Below are 21,014 nucleotides of genomic sequence, written 5' to 3' on the forward strand. Positions count from 1 at the left end.
CCCATGGGACTGCCCAGGTGAGAACACTGGAGCGAGCTGCCGTGCCTTGCTCCAGGGGATCTTCTCAGGGAACGCATGTCCCCTATGTCTCCTGCACTGGCAGGCAGGTTGTTCCTTACCACTAGCGCCATCTGAGAAGCCTTAAAAAGGAAGCTCTGACGGCCTCCCTCCCAGCCATCTCTCAGCCCAGTCCAGGCACCAGTAAGGAGAGCCAGGGAGCTCCCAGAGCAGGAGCAAACAATAAAACAGGCAAGGGCCCCATACAGTTTTAAGAAAGAATACATGCTGCTACTGCTAAGTAGCTTCAGTTGTGTCCGACTCTGTGCAACCCCAGAGATGGCAGCCCACCAGGCTCCCCCATCCCTAGGATTCTCCAGGAAGAACACTGGAGTGGGTTGCCATTTCCTTCTCCGGTGCATGAAAGTGAAAAGTGAATAGGTACGTATTTCTAAAAAGCTAAGTCAAGGGGAAAGAAATGAATAAAATCCCCATGATATAGGCTAGTACCTTGCATACAGTATGGAGTCAGTACATATTTGCTGATGTAACTAGGACAGGCTAAAGCAGAGAGGGAAGTGTCATAGTCTGGGCACAACTAACTGGAAGTAAGAGAACTTTTATTAATGAATTCTACCGACGCTCCACTAAGCTGCTTCTGAAGTTCACAGTTTTGAAGCTTCTAGCCTTGCCGGTGCTATCACTATGGTTTCAGAAGCACAGCATCTCTTAACCTAGAAGGAAGTCAGGGTGGACGTCGAGCTGGAGGCACAGATGTCAGCCAGACGTAGAAGGACGGCCGACCCCATTCACTGTGACCCTGTTTCCTGCGCTAGCTGTCTTCCCTGTGCATGCTCTGGGTGGGAGCGTCTCCAAGCACTCAGGGCTCCTGGAGGAGGCGGCTCTACAAGCGCTGGCTTCACCCCCACTTTAGCCTTCTTACAAGGGAAAGCAGCACGTTTCAAAGCTACGTCGTAAACACCTTTGATTCTCCAAAGCTTGAGAAGGAATCTGTATGAGCTACTACTTTATCCGCTCTAACCCAACGTGGCGCGACGCCAGGACAGCTCATCTCTGTGCTCTCGCCCCGCTGCAGGGTCTGACCGCCTTAGAGAGCTCTCACGCTAGTTTCCAGTTTCCAAAAGCACAGGCTCGGGTGACTCAGCGCGGTGATGAATCACTCACCACTGCGTCCAGGAACTCAATCCGCCTCTTCAGATCCCCTTTCGTGTCGCAGAACTGCCTGAAGAGAAGTCTTCCGATCGGCTGCTTGTCACAGAGGCTGCTGTAATCCTTCTCTGGGTGAAGAGAAAACAACACACACAGCTTTTTGGAACCTCACTACTTTTACCTGATACAATACACGTCAGAAACAGTACTCGCAGTATTATTGTTGAGACCACAGTTTTGTTTACTAATTCACACTGGGTTATCACAAATATTTAAAATTAAAGTGCCAAAGGCAGCTGGAAGAACGGATGAAGAAAGGTGTATGGAGATGGACTGGGAATTCCCTGCTCCCTACACAAGGAAAGGGGGGGGTTTCCCTGGGGAACCGAGGGGCAGGAAAGGGCGCTGGGTCGGTCCTCCCACGATGCCACCCACTCCGTGTGTTAGGCACAAATTACACGCATGTGAAATACATCACAGGAACGTTCTACCTTAGATTTTTTAAAACTTTCTTGTTTTGATACATTTCTATTCTTTCACAAGTTAACAGATATATTTTTAATGATTTTTTAACTGTCTTTTTTCTCTCTGGTGGGATGATATATTGTATGCCTTACCTTACCCCACTCATATTATCTTGTGAACAAGGCACTAAAATTTGGCGAAAGTGTCACAAGGACTATAAGGCAAAACGGTATGTTCAAAATAGGTTTATTTAAACTTCAGCAAGAAAATCAGTTGCTCTTTTAGCAGTGGCTCTGAACTTGAGCATAATTAGGTTCAGATATCCCTATGGCTCAGATGGTTAAGAATGTGCCTGCAAAGCAGGAGATCTGGGTTCGATCCCTGGGTCAGGAAAATCCCACGGAGAAGGGTATGGCCACCCACTCCAGTCTTCTTGCCTAGAGAATCCCATGGACAGAGAGTCAGACAGAACTGAGCAACTAACACTTTCGCTTTTTTCACATCCCTAAACCAGCTATAAAGGTGAAGAAGTAAGTGAAACTCATGAAAATCAAGCGGGCCCTAACAAACTCCTCAACTAAAGGGTTTATTAACGCCAAGTATAAGTAGGAACGAAACCCTGTTTAGATCACTGAGTGCACATGGGGAGTGCAGCCAAGGATATGAAACCCTCTTTCCCATTGCACAACTGCTTGTTTCAGCGAATGTCAGCAGCAGCTTGGCAAAAACTCTGCCACCCACTTGATCCAATTCAGCTACCACATTTTATTTAGGGACACTCACTCACTACATTTAAAACACACAGGACATAAGGTCGTTAAAGGGGTGATGTTTTTAAAGCTGAGGTTTCTTTGGTTTGTTTTTTGTTTGTGGCTGCACCTCGCAGCAGGTGGAACTTCTTTGACTGGGGGACCAGGCTTCCAGCCCTGGCCCCCTGCAGTGGAAGCGTGGAGTCCTCACCACTGGGGGACCAGGCATGTAACCCCCCACCCCTGCAGTGGAAGCACAGAGTCTTAACCCCTGGACAGCCAGGGGAGTCCAAAGCTGAGAGCTGGCAAGGCTTTGCCCCCACACTCGGAGGTTCGTAGATCTTCCCAGTTTCAGCGGGGTCGCAGATGGAGCACGGGTTTGCTGGCCTTCTCACCTAGGCTCCTACTCAAAGGACCAAAGACAAAACCACAACAGAAAGGATGAAGCCTGACACGGAAAAAAGAATGCAGGTGTCCTCGGGAGTTAAGAGACCTGAGGACTGCGTGGGCTTCCCAGGTAGCTCAGTGGTAAAGAAACCGCCTGCAATGCAAGAGACACGGGTTTGATCCCTGGGTCAGGAAGATGCCCTGGAGGAGGAAATGGCAACCCACTCCAGTATTCTCACCTGGGAAATGCCACAGACAGAGAACCCTGGTGGGCTAGCCCATGGGGTTGTAAAGAGTCAGACACACACACACACAAGAGTAGGGCACAACTGAGCAACTAAACAACAGCAGGAAGAGAGAAAGCCAAGAGCGCAGGCCTGTTAAAGGAACCGCCAGGTGAGTCCTCAGAGACAAAGGAGCCTGCCCGGGGGTCTGGATCCCGGGAGCCCCCCCGAGGCCTGAACACAACTGCAGTCCAGGGGACTTCTTCAGGCTGAAGCTTCTTTGCAGAATGTGGATATCTGACGAGAGAGATGCTGAGACCCCGAGGAGGCAGAGCCCAGCTGGAGGAACTACATGCTGAGCTGGTAAAGTGGAGCAACGCTGTCTGTGGCCCCCGGGACACAGGCTCCGTCTGGACGGGACCTCGCTGACCCACCCACCTTCCAGAACCCCATGCAAGAGAGGGGTGCCCAGGAAAGCCAAAGCACATGACCACAGAGGAAGCCCCTCTCTTAAATTAGACACACATTAAATTTTATAATGAAGCATACATGAAGTTTTATAATTAAATACTTTCCCAGGCCCAAGATTAAAGGCTCCAATAAATGTTAAACGTGACAAAAGAAGGCTGACCCAGAGGTAGAGACATCTCAGAGGCATTCCCAGCAGTTAAGGAGAAACAAAACCTCTGAGAAAGAACAAAAAATTAACCACAAAATGTAAAGATCCAGAGGGACACAGTAAGCAGTAAAAATTACTTGAGGAGCTGTGGTAACAGAGTAAGAGAGAAATCGAAGAGGACAAAACGGAAGCCAGAGAGGACAGCTCGCGGGTGCAAAGCAGGAGCAAAACACAGACAGACAGACGGGAAACCGACAGCTCTGTGCTCCTCGGCAGAGGGTGAGTCCAGTTCAGAGCGTTTTCTTCTTTCTGGATCCAGCCACGCTTAACAGCTTCTAGATCGCACAGACCTATAATGTTATACTCCTGTACCAGATTTTAATTTGTTAGGACAATCTATGGGCCAAGATACACAGAAGGCAAACGACTGACCCCACAAGCAGTTCAGAGAGGCTGAAAGAGGACATGCAGGGAGGCCAATGTGGAGGCAAATGAAGCTTCAAGGGAAAAAAAAAAGACAGCTCACAGCTTCAAAAGGCCTAGATGCCACACAAGGAGTCTCCCTCCGTCCGGGAAGAAGCGGATAAAAACAAACTACAGGAGAGAATCTTCTCCTCTCACCGTATGCCAGGGCACCTGTGAGTCCTCTCCGCAGATCGCCGCGTTTGACCTTCACAGTTATACTTACAAGTAGGGCATTCTGAAGACAGCAGAGACCTGTGGGACATGCTCATGTCCGAGGGCCATCTGGAAAGACCTGGGCCATGGACGGGGAGAGGGACAGCAAGCTGGGACCGGGGTACCAGCCAGCCGAAGAGCAGTGGTGACCTGAGGGAGGCAACAAGCACGGGAGGGAAGGGCCAGTTTCTCACAATAAAAGTGTCTCAGAAGGCAACTGGTTCCAGTTCCAAGTACCTCAGCAGTGAGGCGGCAACGACAGGGAGGGCCGCTCTCAGGGACGCTGGGGAAATCGCGGGCTCAGAGCAGCCAGCCCTGAGCTGCACCAAGGTCTGCATCGTGTGTGCAGCACAGGCAGACAGAGGTCCTTCTCAGACACGTACAACCTCCAAACCAACACCACTGAACTGTATACTTCAAAACAGTTAAAGTGGCCACTTCTGTTATGTTTATTTTGCCACAAGTAAAAAAGACTTGTACATGAACAACTTTGGCCACCTGATGTGATGAACCGACTCATTGGAAAAGACCCTGAGGCTGGGAAAGATTGAAGGCGGGAGGAGAAAGGGAAGACAGAGGATGAGATAGATGGTTGGATGGCGTCACCGACTCAATGGACATGAGTGTGAGTAAACTCCAGGAGTAGGTGATAGACAGGGAAGCCTGGCGTGCTGCAGTCCATGGGGTCGCAAAGAGTTGGACACGACTGAGCGACTGAACTGAACTGTAGCCATATTATTCATAACAGACAAAAAATGGAAAACAACTCAATATCTACGAAATGATGAATGGATAAAGCATAATATGTACAGTGGAAGAGTATTTGACAACAAAAAGGAGGAAAGGACTGATCCATGGTGCACAGTGCAGGAGCTCTGAGAAGGCGAGGGTGAGTGAAAAGAAGCCAGCCACACGAGACCTCGTGTCTGGTTCCTATCTGTATGAAATGTCTGGGGTCGGCAAATCCACAGACACAGGAGTGGATGGGTGGCTGCCTTTGGCTGCAAGTGGGGGGGCGGGGAATCGGGAGTGACTACCAGTGGGCACGGGGTTTCTTTCCAGGTGGTGAAAATGTGGTAAAACTAAAAAAACTGATTGTGGTAATGGTTGCACAACTCTGTGAATATATTAAAAACCACTGAATTATAGACTTTAAACAGGTGAACTATAGGGCATACTAATTATATCTTTAAAAAATTGCTATTTTGAAAACATAATGAGAAAAAAATGTAATGAGGTTAATTAACAAGGTTGAGTAGGTTTTTTTAGGGGAAAAATACTCTGACTTTATGCTATCTGAAGTTAACTTTGATAGTTAAAATATTTAAACTTTCTTTACAAGGAACTACAATGGTACTAAAGAAAAAACAGATTTTTAAAAAATTATCTTGGAGTAAAGATGTCTTCCCTAAATACAACATAAAGTTCAGAGGCTAAGAAAAATATTGATATATTTGTCTACATAAAAATTTAAAACGTCCATATTGAAAAAATACTGCCAGTCAAAAGGCAAGAGCAGAAATAGAAAATGTGTTCACACTGAACATAAAAGGGTAACTCATTTTGCATATGAAGAACTTTTACAAATGAACTGGAAGAAAATAAAACTGAAAAAACCCAAGGAAACTGCTCAACTCCATCCACAATTAAAATGAGACCATTTTTCAAATTACAATTTGACATGAATCTGAGCAAACTTCAGGAGACAGTGACGGACAGGGAGCGTGGCGTGTCGCAGTCCACGGGGTCACGAAGAGTCGGATACGAATAAGCGACTGAACGACAAACGGATGAAAACACTGGTAACAGTCAGTGTCAGCAAAGTCACAGGCAAGGGTAAGAGGACTGGGGAATATCCACACTCTGATGCGTATCCTGTGAACTGGAAATCACATCTCTAAACAAACAGTGATGGCCGCCCTCACGCAAGGCTCTACGCACGACTTCTTCGCTCGGGTCAGGACCTGTCGCTACTCTCACTCTCACAGTCTCCATGACACTGAGGCATCTTATTGTTTAATCTGACCACTCTTTTCCTGAAGTTCCCATCGAGAATTCCTGTCCACACGCATAGAGAACCGTCTGGAAGAAGAATGAGAAAGGGTTACCAGCGTTCCCTTCTAGAGGGGATGATTGCTACATTTCTCTTCGGTTCTATCCAGAACAATGGGCCTATATTACATCTTAAAGAATGGTCTTCATTTTATTTATTTTTATTTATTCATTTCATTGTGCTGCACAGCTTGTGGGATCTTAGTTCCCCGACCAGGCATGGAACCTGGGCCCACAGCAGCGAAAGAAAGTGTGGAGTCCTACCCACTGGGTCACCAGGGAATTTCCAAGATCTTTTTAATGAAAAAGTCAATAGCCATATACTTGATAATGTTTCTAACGCACATTAGAAAACTTATGTGGTTTTTTCCTGTGAAGAATCCTGATGGTATAAGGAGAATCTATTATAGAGGATTTGAAACAAACAAGGGACTCAAGAGAAAATAACTTCCAACAAAGGGAAACAGCACACACCAGACGTGGCCTCCGGAGCAACGGGCACGCCTCCATACTCACCGATGGACTGGCGAAGCTCACTGCACTGGCTGACGGGGGGCAGTCTCAGCATCTCCCTCCACTTCCTACTACGACCACTTTTCTTGCTAATCCCTCCTAAAAAACAAACAAAAAAAGTATTTCTGTAACATTCAGAACTACGCATTTCTAACAGCTACTTACTTCCACTCATGTGTTCCCTGGGTTGGGAAGATCCCTGAATGGGGCATGGCAGTCCAGTATTCTTGCCTGGAGAATCCCATGGACAGAAGAGCCTGGTGGGCTACAGTCCATGGGGCTGCAAAGAGTCAGACGCGACTGAAGTGACAGAGCGCGCACACACACACACACACACTGATAAATGGTGTGAAACAAAACCAGGCCATGCAAAGGCGGAGGGTGCTCATTGGGCTGAGATGGGACCAGGAGAGGCCCCTTTGGGTCACACGTGGGCAGAGACCTTGGAGGTGAGGATGCAAGCCTCCGAAAGGCCTAGGAGGACTTTCCCTAGCAAGACAAGGTAGGAAGAGCAATTAGATAATAGTTTAGAAAGACGTTTTTATTTATTTATTTATTTATTTATTATTAGGCTGTGCCAGGTCCTAGCTGCTGGAGAAGGCAATGGCACCCCACTTCAGTACTCTTGCCTGGAAAATCCCATGGACAAAAGAGCCTGGTAGGCTGCAGTCCATGGGGTCGCACAGAGTCGGATATGACTGAGAGACTTCACTTTCACTTTTCACTTTCATGCACTGGAGAAGGAAATGGCACCCCACTCCAGTGTTCTTGCCTGGAGAATCCCAGGGACGGGGGAGCCTGGTGGGCTGCACAGAGTCAGACACGACTGAATCAACTTAGCAGCAGCAGCAGCAGCAGGTCCTAGCTGCAGCCTGCAGGCTTCTCTCCAGTTGCGGCGCCCAGGCTGCAGTCAGCAGGCCCAGTAGTTGAGGGGCAGGGGCTTAGTTGCCCCAGAGCATCTGGGATGGTAGTTCCCCAAGCCGCAATCAAACCGCCATGCCCTGCAATGGAAGGCAGATGCCTAACCACTGGCCCACCAGGGAAGTCCCCTTCCTCTTCACTCCTGATGACCTTCCTTCCTCTGAAGTTTCGGCTGTGTGGATGGACACAGGCACTCCCGCTGTCTTCTTGGGGCAGGGGCAAAAACTGTGCTGTTTGAGCACGACTGAACACTGCGGAGCAAGGAGAGTGGACGTGTTCTGACCGCCTACGGCATGGACAGGCTTCAAAGCAATCCTGAGTAAAGGAGAGTGAGTGCAAGTCGCTCAGCCGCATCCGACTCTCTGTGACCCCGTGGACTATTACACAGTCCACGGGACTCTCCAGGCTGGAACACAGGAGTGGGTACCTTTCCCTTCTCCAGGGGATCTTCCCACCTCAGGGATCGAACCCAGGTCTCCCGCATTGCAGGCGGATTCTTACCAGCTGAGCCACAAGGGAAGTCCAAGAACACTGGAGTGGGCAGCCTATCCCTCCTCCAGCGAATCTTCCTGACCCAGGAATCGAACCGGGGTCTCCTGCATTGCAGGATTCTTTACCAACTGAGCTATCAGAGAAGCCAAAGGAAGTTGGACACAAAATAATTCAGACAGTATAATTCCATTGATACAAATTTCAAAAACAGCTGAAACTAATTTACAGTTATATAAATCAGAGTAATAGTTACCTATGGGTAGGGGCCTGGCGTGCTGTACTCCACAGGGTCACAAAGAGTCAGACGCGACTGAGTGACTGAACAACCACAACAACGGCAAGGAAGGTAGGCTGATAATGGTTTTTTAAAAATTTTTATTGGAATACAATTGCTTTACAATGTTGTGTCAGTTTCTGCTGTACATCATGAATCAGCCACGTTGCGTACACACATCCCCTCCCTCGTGAACCTCCCTTCTGCCCCCAGCACCCCACCCCTCCAGGATGCCACAGAGCACTGAGCTCAGTACCCTGAGAGAGAAATGGGTAAAGGGGGTGTGGCAGATACAGACGACGGAATATTACTCAGCCGAGAAAAGGAGCGCAACTGGGACACCTGCAGCAATGTGGGCGAGCCTAAAGCCTGTCGTACGGGGTGGAGTGAGTCAGAAAGAGCATCACACTCATCATTCAGTTACTAAGTCATGTCTGACTCTCTTCGCAACCACACGGACTACAGCACACCAGGCTTCCCTGTCCTTCACTATCTCCCGGAGCTTGCTCAAACTCACGCCCACTGAGTCAGTGATGCCACCCACTTCTCTTCTTTCCCTCTTTCCCAGCACCAGGGTCTTTTCCAACAATAGGCTTTTCACATTAACACATATATACAGAATCTAGAAAAATGACACTGATGAATCCATTTGCAGGCCAAGAATAGAGGCGAAGATTCAGAGAATGACCTTGTGGACACAGTGCGGGAAGGAGAGGAGACAAGCTGAGAGCAGCATTGGCTTCTGTGCACTATCGCGTATGAAACAGACAGCTAGTGGGGCGCCCCTGCGCATATGAGACGGACAGCCAGCGAGAGGCCACTGCACGTATAAGACAGCCAGCCAGCCAGGCGCCACTGCGCTTATGAGACGGACAGCCAGCAGGACGCCGCTGCGCATGAGACGGACAGCCATTGGGACACCCCTGCACATATGAAACAGCCAGCCAGTGGGACACCACTGCGCATATGAGACAGACAGCCAGTGGGGCACCGCTGTGCCTAACAGACAGACACCCAGTGGGGCGCCGCTGCACATATGAGACGGACAGCCAGTGGGACGCCGCTGCGCATATGAAACAGCCAGCCAGTGGGACGCAGCTGCGCTTATGAGATGGACAGCCAGTGGGGCGCTGCTGTCGCATATGAAACAGCTAGTGGGAAGCCGCTGTCACATATGAAACGGACAGCTAGTGGGACGCCGCTGCGCACCGCTGTCTTTCGACAAGTGTTAGCACGGTGCATCTTTCTCCATCTGTTTTTAGCCTATATGCATCTCTATATTTAAGATGGGTTTCCTACAGACAACAGAGTTGGGTCTTGTTTTTTCATACACTCTGACAACCTCTTAAAATCAGTATACTTAGACCCCTCCCATGAAAAGTGATTACTAACATAGTTGGATTACCATCTACAATATTAGTTACTCTTTTCTGAAAATTTCTTGCCCTTGTTCTTTGTTCTTATTGTTGTCTTCCATTCTTTTTTTGCCTTTCACAGTTATAATTGATCATATTATAAAACAATTTTCTCATCTTTCTTAGTACATAAATTATACTTCTCTTTAAATTGCTTTTAGTGGTTGTTTTAGAGTTAATAATATATATTTATGACTAATCCAAGTCCACTCTCAAATAACACTATGCCACTTCACAGGCAGTAAAATTACCTTATTTAAAAAACTGCAAAGTAAAGATTGAAGTCAGGAGGAGAAGGGGACGACAGAGGATGAGACGGTTGGATGGCATCATCAACTTGAAGGATGTGAGTTTGAACAAGCTCCAGGGGTTGGTGATAGACAGGGAAGCCTGGCATACTGCAGTTCATGGGGTAGCAAAGTCAGACACGACTGAGCCACTGAACTGAACTAGAAAGTCCATCTTCTTCATTAATGAGGGATATTTTCTTAAGAAAGTCTGTGTAGTTTCTCGGAAGTCAGATGCAATTCCTATCTTTCGTCCTTTAGAAGGTGGTGTTCTCTCTGGTTTTCTTCTTTACCTTTGAATTCCATACTTTTGGGGTTTTTTGTTTGTTTCTTCATAGTTACCATTCTTATTTTGGTGTGTTTAGTGTGATTTCCTTATTTTTGAATGTGATTTGCCTAGGTGTAGTTTTGGGGGACATTTATCCTACTTGTTTTCTGAGCTTCCTGGATTTGTGGCTTGATGGCTGCCGTTAGTTTGGGGAAATGTTCAGTCATCATTGTTTCAAACCTCTTCCACTTCTTTCCCTGTTTCTTCCCCCTCTAGTCTTCCCTTGTGTGCACGTTACACTTTCTGCAGCTGTCTCTCAGTTCCTGGGTGTTCTGATTTCTTTTCAGTCTTTTTTTTCTCCTTTTCAGTTTCAGGAGTCTCTACTATCACATCCTGAAGCTCAGTCTCTCCTCAGCCCTGTACAGTCTAAAAATGAGCCCACAAAGGCATTCTTCATTTCTTTAAAAAAAAATTATTTACTTTTGGCTGTCCTGGTAATTCCAATGTTTCTGCTTTTACTCAGACTCCAAAGCCATGAAGAAGGTAGGAGAGAAGGCCGACACATCCAACATGAACTTCAACAGAATCACACTGGCTGGTGTGTTGAGAACAGACCACAGGGTCAGAAAGGCAGAAGTAAGCCAAAGCAGCAGCAACTGCAGTCTTCCAGGTTCAGGTGGCGAGAGGTCAGAGTCGATTATATTTTGAAGAGAGATATGAAAATAATTGTCCCGTGACTGGGGATGCTGTATAAGGATCAAGGCAATTCTAGGATTTGGGCCTGAGCTTCAACTGAGATGCTGAAAGAAAAAACTGGGTCAGGAGAATTAAGGTTCTAGTTCTGACTTTCTTTTGTGTGCACTGAGGTCTAGGAGGAGCAATGCCAAGTGGGCAGGTGGACAGGCGATCTGCAGATGCGTACCACTGAGGCTGCTGTGACAGATCGCCGCAGGCCATGTGACTCAGACAACAAGCACCCATTGCTCAGGGCTCTGAGCGGGATTTCCGAGATCAAGGCACCAGCAGATCCGGTGCCTGGTTTATATATGCCTGCCCTTGTTCCGTCCTCACACGGCCTTTCCTCAGTACATGCTGTTTATAAGGGTGTTAATCATCAAAAGGCCTCCCTTGCAACCTCATCCACACACAGTTACCCCGCAAATGCCCTGCCTCCAAATCCCTTCCCAGTGGGCCCCAGAGCGTCAGTAGGTGAGTTTGGGGTGAGGGCAGGGAGCAAGCATTGTGTCCACAGCGGCAGGCTGGAGACACACGTTGGAGAACCCTGATGGCTCCCCAGCCTGAGTGTGCAAGATGACACTGAGACAGAACAGAAAACCAGGACATTTTCCAACAAGGCAAAACCTGCCTTTTTGAAAGCATTTATTTATTTGGCTGCATGAGGTCTTAGTTACGGCATGTGGGGTCTTCAGTTGCAGCAGGTGAACTCTCGGTTGTGGCATATGGGATCCAGTTCCCTGAAACCAGGGCTCCCTGCATTGGGAGCTTGGAGTCTTGGCCACAGGACACCAGGGAAATCCCAAGGGAAAACTCACTTTCTTCCACGGTACCAGCTCCAGAGGGCCTCCCAGGTGGCTCAGTGATAAAGAATCTGCCTCTGAATGTGGAGACTCGGGTTAGATCCCTGGTTCGGGAAGATCCCCTGGAGAAGAAAATGGCAACCCACTTCAGTGTTCTTGCCTGGAGAATTCCATGGGGCAGGGTGCAGTCCATGGTGTTGCAAAGAGTCAGACATGACTGAGTGCACACACACCAGTTTCAGAGGAATCACGCAGATACAGTGAAGTTATTGTCACCCGAGGAAACTTCCCCAGACGTCCTGGACCATTCATCAGCTCAGTGAGGATGAGGTTCGGGAGAAGGCCTTGTCAGACAGGGGAACTGATCTCATCTCATGCGGTGTCTTCACGGTAACTGTTTGCAGCCAGGGCAGCTACACCGCCTACTGGAAGCACTGTCTGTGGTCCCAGACCATGGAGCCCTACATCCAGGTCTTGCCTTTCAAACAGCAGATCTGCCACTACATCCCAGTGGATGAAAATGACGTGGCGTTAGATGAAGTACTTTACAAAGACTCCTGAGCATCTTAGGTCCTGATGACCGCAGCCAATAATCAAAGTTTCATGCCGGGGAAAATGTATTTTCCCTTGTCAGAAATTAACGGGAATTTCACATTAATGGGAATATGGCCTGCGTTGTTTTTAGTATGATACCTAACATGAAACTATTTCTAAAAATCAACAGCAATATGAATAATAGGACATTAATTAAAATGGAGGCTATCACCATGAGTTTCAGCTTAACTGTGATATTCCTCTCCCAGGCTGGTCTTTCTGCTTTGCAGTTTAAAGTAAATATTATAAGGCACCAAGCTCCCATTAAGTGTCAGGGGAGAGGAGACTCACTGGGAACAGACGCTTTCATCAAGTCCTGTCATGGGCCTGGGTCAGTCTGGCAGGCACATGGAGACCCGGAAACTATTAAAGGACTGGCTGGTGTTTGCTTTGCGTACAAAGTTCCCCAAGAATATTCTCCTCATTCATCACGGCTTCACTCAATCAACCTGAAATATTATGTCGGACACTTTGTAGTTTTTGATGGTTAATAGACTAAAACCTTTTATGATTTAAATATTGTAATTCAGCTGATTTGTTCCCATCTCTGTTGTTCTGTGTGTCCGTCACTTATGAGCTTAAGATCCAATATCCTGTAAGTTAGAAATTATTTGTAATTGATGGCGTCTGCTTTGGAAATGAAATTTGGGCTGAAGGTTGGCAGATGATATCAGTTAGAAACAGGAATTCTTTTTTTAAGGAACAGGAATTAAAATTTTTTTTATTTATTTGGCTATGCCAGGTCTTAGTTGCAGCATGCAGGATCCAGTCCCCTGACCAGAGATCCAACCTGGCCCCCACGTCGAGAGCATGCAGTCTTAGCCACTGGACCACAAGGAAGCCCCACGGAAAACGGCACCCTGTGGGGGAGGCCTGGTTATAATCAGAGACCCAGGAGGCTTCCCAGGCCCTACTCTCTCACTCACATCCCACAGCCTGCCTTCCACCAGGTCCCGTTACTTCCACCCCCAAATCCTCTAGCATCTGCCCCCTCCTCTCTTCGTCCTGTTGTCCCTTTTGTCCAGACTCAGCATTTCTCAGATGAACTGGGCAAAGGCCCCACCCTGACTTCCCTTGCCTTCAGTCTGTCTCTCTCAGGCTACGCCAAGGTGATCTTAAAGAACACAAAACTGGCCGTGAAGCCCCCTCCCCAGCTGGTGGTTTCCAGCCTCTGTTCTCCGGGACTGTCCTCTATACCACCTGTGTGGACGCCACACGGCTCCCCGAGCACAGCTAGCTTCCTCCACCCTTTGCACCCCATGTCCTGCGTTTCTCTGGCTGCAGGGCTCCTTCCTCTCTGTTCGTCTGGGAAACTCCTGTTTGTCCTTCCAGGCTCAGCTCGCCACAGTCTCACTTTTCTGTGTTCCCAGGCAGAGTGGGTCCCTTCACCTGTTTAAGCAGCTCTGGCCATGTCCTCTTTGTCACATTGTCCTGTGTGTCAATTACTGTCAACCTACCCCTTCACCAGCCTGTGAGCTCCAAAGAAAGGGGACAATCTTTATATTTCTCACTTTAGTTCAGTTCACTTCAGTTGCTCAGTTGTGTCCGACTTTCTGTGACCCCATGGACTGCAGCACACCAGGCCTCCCTGTCCATCACCATCTCCCGGAGTCCACCCAAACCCATGTCCATTGAGTCGGTGATGCCATCCAGCCATCTCATTCCCTGTCGTCCCCTTCTCCTCTTGCCTTCAATCTTCCCCACATCAGGGTCTTTTCAAATGAGTCAGCTCTTCGCATCAGGTGGCCAAAGTATTGGAGTTTCAGCTTCAACATCAGTCCTTCCAGTGAACACCCAGGACTGATCTCCTTTAGGATGGACTGGTTGGACCTCCTTGCAGTCCAGGGGACTCTCAAGAGTCTTCTCCAACACCACAATTCAAAAGCATCAATTCTTCAGTGCTCAGCTTTCTTCACAGTCCAACTCTCACATCCGTACATGACCACAGGAAAAACCATAGCTTTGACTAGACGGACCTTTGTTGGCAAAGTAATGTCTCTGCTTTTTAATATGCTATCTAGGTTGGTCATAACTTTCCTCCCAAGGAGTAAGTGTCTTTTAATTTCATGGCTGCAATCACCATCTGCAGTGATTCTGGAGCCCAATAAAATAAAGTCTGACACTGTTTCCACTGTTTCCCCATCTATTTCCCATGAAGTGATGGGACCAGATGCCATGATCTTAGTTTTCTGAATGTTGAGCTTTAAGCTAACTTTTTCACTCTCTTCGTTCACTTTCATCAGGAGGCTCTTTAGTTCTTCTTCACTTTCTGTTGTAAGGGTGGTGTCATCTGCATATCTGAGGTTATTGACATTTCTCCCGGCAATCTTGATTCCAGCTTGTGCTTCCTTCAGCCCAGCGTTTCTCATGATGTACTCTGCATAGAAGTTAAATAAGCAGGGTGACAATATACAGCCTTGACGTACTCCTTTTCCTATTTGGAACCAGTCTGTTGTTCTGTGTCCAGTTCTAACTGTTGCTTCCTGACCTGCATATAGGTTTCTCAAGAGGCAGATCAGGTGGTCTGGTATGCCCATCTCTTTCAGAATTTTCCACAGTTTATTGTGATCCACACAGTCAAAGGCTCTGGCATAGTTAATAAAGCAGAAATAGATGTTTTTCTGGAACTCTCTTGCTTTTTCCATGATCCAGCGGATGTTGTCTCACAGTTGGTAGACACCAAGACATAAAGTGGGTATTAGAGAATTATATTTTTAAAATCTAAGGTACTAGAATTTATTAGATTGCTAATGGTAATTACCAGGTATAATTTGCACAATAATATGCACTAATCATAAGAATCTTGCTTGATGAATTTCTACGAATGTATGTGTGCATGCAATTACCACCCGGACCAATTAACAGGGCGTGCTCATTGTCCCCCAAAGCTCCCGCCTGCCTCTACTGTGCCAGCCCCGCCCCTTCCTCCAGGCAATCGCCACTTGCACTGTGCTGACCATGGATTAATCGATTTCTCTTCAAGCTCAGGAAATCATGGAGGACTGCAGTTTCTCTGCTCTTCCCCTCAACACATGCCCAGCTGTTGCACGTGTCAGCAGTTCTCTTTTCTAAGGCAGCGCAGTATTACTGAGTTTCACGGCTTGCTCATCCATTCTCTTACTGATACCCTTTGGGTTGAAAACTTATTTCCAGTTTGAGACGATTATGAATAAAGGTACTATAAACCTTCCAGTACTAGCCTTAGCATTTCCAAGTATGGGGTCAACTGATGCCCTGAAGTTGAACAAAATCTCAGGTTTCGGTCCCTATTTCCAGACTGCCAGTCTAAAAAGACAGCCTACTGTGAAATCGCACTTTCTGGCTCTTGCCAGTGCTGAGGGGTGTTTGAGGCGCGCTCTTCTGTCCCCAGCCAGCGTTTGGCATTTGCAGAGAGACTGAGCTAGCACAGTGCTGGGCGCCGACGGCACACCAGAGGGCGCCCACAGCTGCCCAGGCGCCCAGCGCAGCGAGAGCTTCTCCTGGGCACAGCAGGGCTGCAGGGATGGAGCGACCATGCCTTCTGCCGAGCCTCGGACGTGTCCCAGAATAGCTTCCTGGAACAGGAAGGAAGACGACTTCGCCAGGCAGGAGGGAAAAGCCCAGGGGCATGAACTGGTGTGACCCAGGCTGCTATGCACAAGGAGAGGAGAGCAGGCCAGTGGTCAGGCAGGACCCTCTGGGCCATGATGAACTAAGGCATTTGGACCTGACCTGGGATGAAGCTCCAGGGCCAAATTTTAAACAGGACATTATTAAAGAAAACAGCTCTGTGTTTTAGAAAGAGTGTTCTAGCAGCCCTGGGGATTATAAGAGAAAAAAACTCTGAAAGTAGAGACCAGCTAGGAAACCACTGCCCTCAGTCAACTTAAGAGGTGTAGAGAACCATCTAAGGGGGTACTGGGAGAAGGCACAAACAAAAAATGAAATAGACAAATAATGAAGCTCAAGAATAAATGAGATTCAAGGACCTCCTGTATGTGGGGACTCAGGAAGAGAACGCTGAAGAATGAGACAAGGAGCCAGGTTCAAGGTCAACTAAATGATCACAGCTGCAATGTGTCAGCTCAGCATCAAGGTTCTGGACATAACAAACCTACAACCACAACCACCATGATTATTTACTGAGCACTTTTTAAGCACCAAGCACTCTACCACATTAATCCATGCAGCCCTCCCGCCAACACCGTGAAGTAGGACTGTTCCAAGTCCCAGCTCTGCAGAACAGGAGAATGAGGTGTGGGCCGAGCGGGGGTAGCGCCCAGAGAGAACTGAGCGCACTGCCTGGATGCTGCAAACCCTCACAAACACTAGCTCTTCTCAGTTATCAACCATCAGGCTCTGCAGTCAAACCTGAACATGCCTTAAGCCCTCCGTATCAAGCCAGTCCTTTAGTTTTCAGCAGAAATTTCACCTTCTCTTTTTTGAAATTACCAAATTGCCCCCCTTAATCTCCAACTGTCGACTAAGTGCCAATTATATGGCCAGCACAGAAAGGGATAAACAATAAAAGTAAGAGTTCTGTCCTGTCCTTACAACAGATGACAGTTTAGCCGAGAATCACTGGCTACCCTGTGCTGCGAACTCCAAGTTCCAGATTCCCAGAGGGCAGAGAGTGCCTCTAAGCTGGAAGATCAGCGACACGGACAAGAAGGATGAAGGTAAAGTGGACCCCGAAAGGAGGAAAGAGCCAAACGAAAATAAGAAGGGCCTGCTGCACAAAAAGTCTGAACAGTAAGCATACAAGAGCATGTCCAAACCAATTGAAAGGTATATAAGCTACTTACAGAAACTCCTTGCAACCAAAAACCCTGATGAGGAAGCTTCAGCAAGAGATAGCATTAATGATAAAAGGTATATCAACTATACATCAGGTGCTAAACAAACCTTTAGATAAAACTACAACCTGAAACCTCAATAGAATTGCTATCAGTTCAGTTGAGTTCAGTTGCTCAGCTGTGTCCGACTTTTTACGACCCCATGGACTGCAGCACTCCGGGCCTCCCTGTCCATCACCAACTCCTGTACACAAGACCAAAACCTACGTTTAATGTTCATATCATATCCTCCTCCCTGCGTGTTTATAAGGTTAATTTCTTCAAGAGACAAAATGGAGTTAGTCTCCTAAAAGCAAGATGTAAAACAATTTCAGCTTCTCATTCAAAACAATTAAAGGTCATAAGTTGCTTCACAAATGTACTGCACGGGGAAAAAAATGCTGAGTTTCAAAAGAAGCAGTGAGTTTTGTATTTTACTTTATGAATAATATGATTTCGTACTTCCTTAAGGTGTGCTTGGCATAGTGACATACACACAATTTTTTTCAATGAGACATCATCTGCCGACACTCCTGAAAAAGGAGAAAAGATCTGAACAAACCTGAGGCCAAAAAAACCCGAGATTGATTTTACTTGAAATAAATCTAAGAAATGACTGGACTGACAACACTGCAGTTCCCAGGGCCAACATGACTGCGGGCTCTGTCCACTCATTTCAAAAGTTAATTTCCTAATATGGAGCCAGAGAAACTGACTGAGAGGTAAGTAACCATGAACAGACAAGTGTCCAAGAAGGTACTTTCTGAGAAATACACTACAAGCTCCTAAAACAAATAAACAGTTTACAACTTGGGTAAACAACCCTAAATCATAACCAAATGCAGCACTTAATATTCACATCTTTCTGACATTTCCGATTCAACTTCTCTAAGCATTAACCACACTGATATAATAACTCCTTTAACACAGGAGTGAACACTCCCTGCTGACTTGGGGGTACACCTCGTAAGAGTTATAATACCACAAGTTAATAGTTGAGGGAATAAACTTTAAAACTTCCTTAAGCAATTATCAACGTGGTCCTAGGCTTTATGGCAGAAAACAGTGGTTTTGTGTTAGCATTTCTAGAATACGTACATGCTCCTCCTTACCTAAGCTCTACAGCACTGTAAGGCAGTCTGTTTGGTACAATATTCTCTACTCAGACATTATACCCAAACATAAAAGCAGAGCAGAAAGAAAACAGGTTCAGCCTCAGTCAGATCTGATTTCCACGGAGGATGATCCACTTCTACAATCAGTGCTGAGTTCAGAGTGAGGGGCGCCAGATGACAATCAATGCCCCGTCTTACTCTAAGGACTCTCCAGGGCCTGAACAGCAAAGTAGGACCCGGCTTCTTCCTACCCGTCCTCAGTTCTTCTACTCAGAGGGATTCCAGGGAGCACACAGAAGTACTGAGGTCTTGATTTTCAACTCCTAATACAGCAAACACTTTACATAATGAAAGTTCATTACGTCTGAAATCAGAATCCCTCCGTGTAACACCTAACTTCAGTGGCTAATTCTCTGCATCACTCACTGTGACTTCGAGAAATTCCTGCATAGTGTTTCTGATGCAGTCTCCAAGGTGTGAAAAACCATGCACATTTTAATCAAGATCTTTCCTCTTGAAATGGGAAGGAGGTGGCTTAAAAAGAGAACTCCCCAAGTCTGATATTCCAGCTTAACTTCCCTTACACAATGTTAAGCACTACCCTAATCACAAGATGAACTGATTGATGCTTCTCAGCAGCATCACAAGTCACCAAGAATTCCACTTAGCCAACATGTGCACCAGGACTGGAACTCTGAAGCCCTGGGAGACAGAGAACAAAATACTTCTTCCAGATTGTATTAAACACACATCCCCCGGTGGGCACTTACTCTGTTGCCAGCACAAAGATGAAGCGACTGACCCCACACCGAAGCCCTAAGAGCGAAGGGGCTGAAGAACTATGGGTGGGCTCTGCCGCCAGCCCTCCCATCTCTCCAGGAGCAGCAGAGGGGTCACCTCCACAGAGAACTATACTCCCGGGGTCAGCAAGTGGAAGGGTGGGCCCAACTGCTGCTTCTACATTGCGACCAGCATGAATTCTTCCTAATGTGTTCAATCTCTCCCTAAGTCGGGCTAAAACCCACTCTACACAAGTCTGGACACCATCAAACCTCAAATCCAAGAAGAGATGTTAACAGTCCCCCGCTCCAGTATTCTTGCCTGGGAAATCTCGTGGACAGAGGAGCCTGGCGGGCTACAGTCCAGCGGGTCGCAAGAGTCGGACTCGACTGAGCGACTAGACAACAAAACACACTTAAGGCAAGGGCCTCCCAGGGTGGTTCACGCGATTCTCTTCGGTGGTCCTTTGAAAACCACAAAGACACGGTTCTTTGCCGCCGGCTTTACTGGCTGGTCTGGCCTCCTCTCTTGGGGACAGATCACACTGATCGCCCGAGGCTGAAGCCACACTGCGTCCCAAGGTTCCGGAAGGAGGGCAGGACAGGGAGCAAGTGCAGAACTGGGGCAGCGCGCGCTTCCTTCACTCGGGTCCTGAGGCGGCGCCGAAAGGCGACGGAGCAGCTTAGGCGCCAGGTGCCAGGGCAGACCACTCGCCGACCGCGCACTCCAGAGAGTGAGGCTGCGCGGGCGCGGGGGCCGCGATGCCGCGATGCCGCGGAAGATCCGGGGGCCGCGGCAGTGTCGGTGTTCCCGGCAGGGCTGGGGCTGCACGGGCTCAGGACTCGGGCGAGGTCGGGGCGCCGCTGTGCACCCACCTTGGCGCGCTCTCAGCAGCATCGTGTTGGCCAAGAAGTTCTCGAGCTCCATAGATGACCGCCGTCGTCGCCTTCTTCTTCGCCGCCGCCGCCTGGCTCTCTCGGCGGGAGGAGGCGGGGGCAAGGCGGGGACCGGCCGCGGGGCGGGGACCGGCCGCGGGGCGGCCCCCGAGCATCGCCCGCCCGACTCCGCGTCGGGTCCCGCCCTGGGCTGCGGCTCCTGCACCTGCTGCTGCTGCTTCTGCCACGGACCCGGCCACGGCCACGGCCACGGCCACCACCCTCGCCGCCCCCTCTGGGTCCGCTTTCGACGACGCCGCTGCTTCGTACGCTGAGGGCGCCCGGCCGCCTCGCCTCCGGGCCCGAGGGCTGCGGCCGCGGAGCTGGAGGGCCGGTTCCCCGCGGTCACCGCCGCCGCGCCGTGGTCCAGGCTGCCGGCCCCATCGCCCTGAGAGCGGCTCACTGGCCGGGGCACCCCCCCCGGCGGCGACGGCTACTGCCGCCGCCGCCGCCGCCACCTACTCGCACAGCAGCCGGCTTCCCGCCAACGGCTCTTCGGACGAGGGAGCCAGAGCGCCCTGAGGCGGGGGCGGCGCCTCGCGGGCCACCACCGCTCCCAGAAGGCCCCGCGCGGGGCGGAGGCGGCGGGGCGCGAGCGCCGCCTGCTGGGAGTTGTAGTGCTCGGCCTGTGGGCGAGAAGGCTGCGCGGGGGCGTGGCAGTATTTTACCCAACGTTCCTACTTCTCGCTGGCTCAGTTATCGCGAGATGCGGGCGGCTGTCTCAGGC

The 21,014-nt window shown here is 48.8% G+C and overlaps 2 protein-coding genes across 2 annotated transcripts in view; one reads left to right on the top strand and one right to left on the bottom strand.

Annotated features, from left to right (window-relative positions):
• The window catches only part of GRK4 (G protein-coupled receptor kinase 4), a 52,552-nt gene extending 32,268 nt beyond the window's left edge, over nucleotides 1-20,284 (bottom strand). Inside the window, exons 1-3 of the mRNA XM_068974772.1 lie at nucleotides 20,228-20,284; nucleotides 6,858-6,953; nucleotides 1,183-1,295 (exon numbers count right to left, since the gene is read on the bottom strand). Of these exons, the coding sequence (XP_068830873.1) occupies nucleotides 1,183-1,295; nucleotides 6,858-6,953; nucleotides 20,228-20,279 (261 nt within the window). The 5' untranslated portion in view covers nucleotides 20,280-20,284. The remainder of the gene's footprint in view (nucleotides 1-1,182; nucleotides 1,296-6,857; nucleotides 6,954-20,227) is intronic.
• LOC138081886 (uncharacterized) lies at nucleotides 20,282-20,809 on the top strand. The gene has a single exon (XM_068974991.1). It carries the CDS (start codon nucleotides 20,282-20,284, stop codon nucleotides 20,807-20,809), a length of 528 nt encoding a protein of 175 aa, XP_068831092.1.
• The last annotated feature ends 205 nt before the right edge of the window (nucleotides 20,810-21,014 follow it).

The sequence above is a fragment of the Capricornis sumatraensis genome, chromosome 7 (assembly GCF_032405125.1).
Source record: "Capricornis sumatraensis isolate serow.1 chromosome 7, serow.2, whole genome shotgun sequence".
Lineage (NCBI taxonomy): Eukaryota > Metazoa > Chordata > Mammalia > Artiodactyla > Bovidae > Capricornis > Capricornis sumatraensis.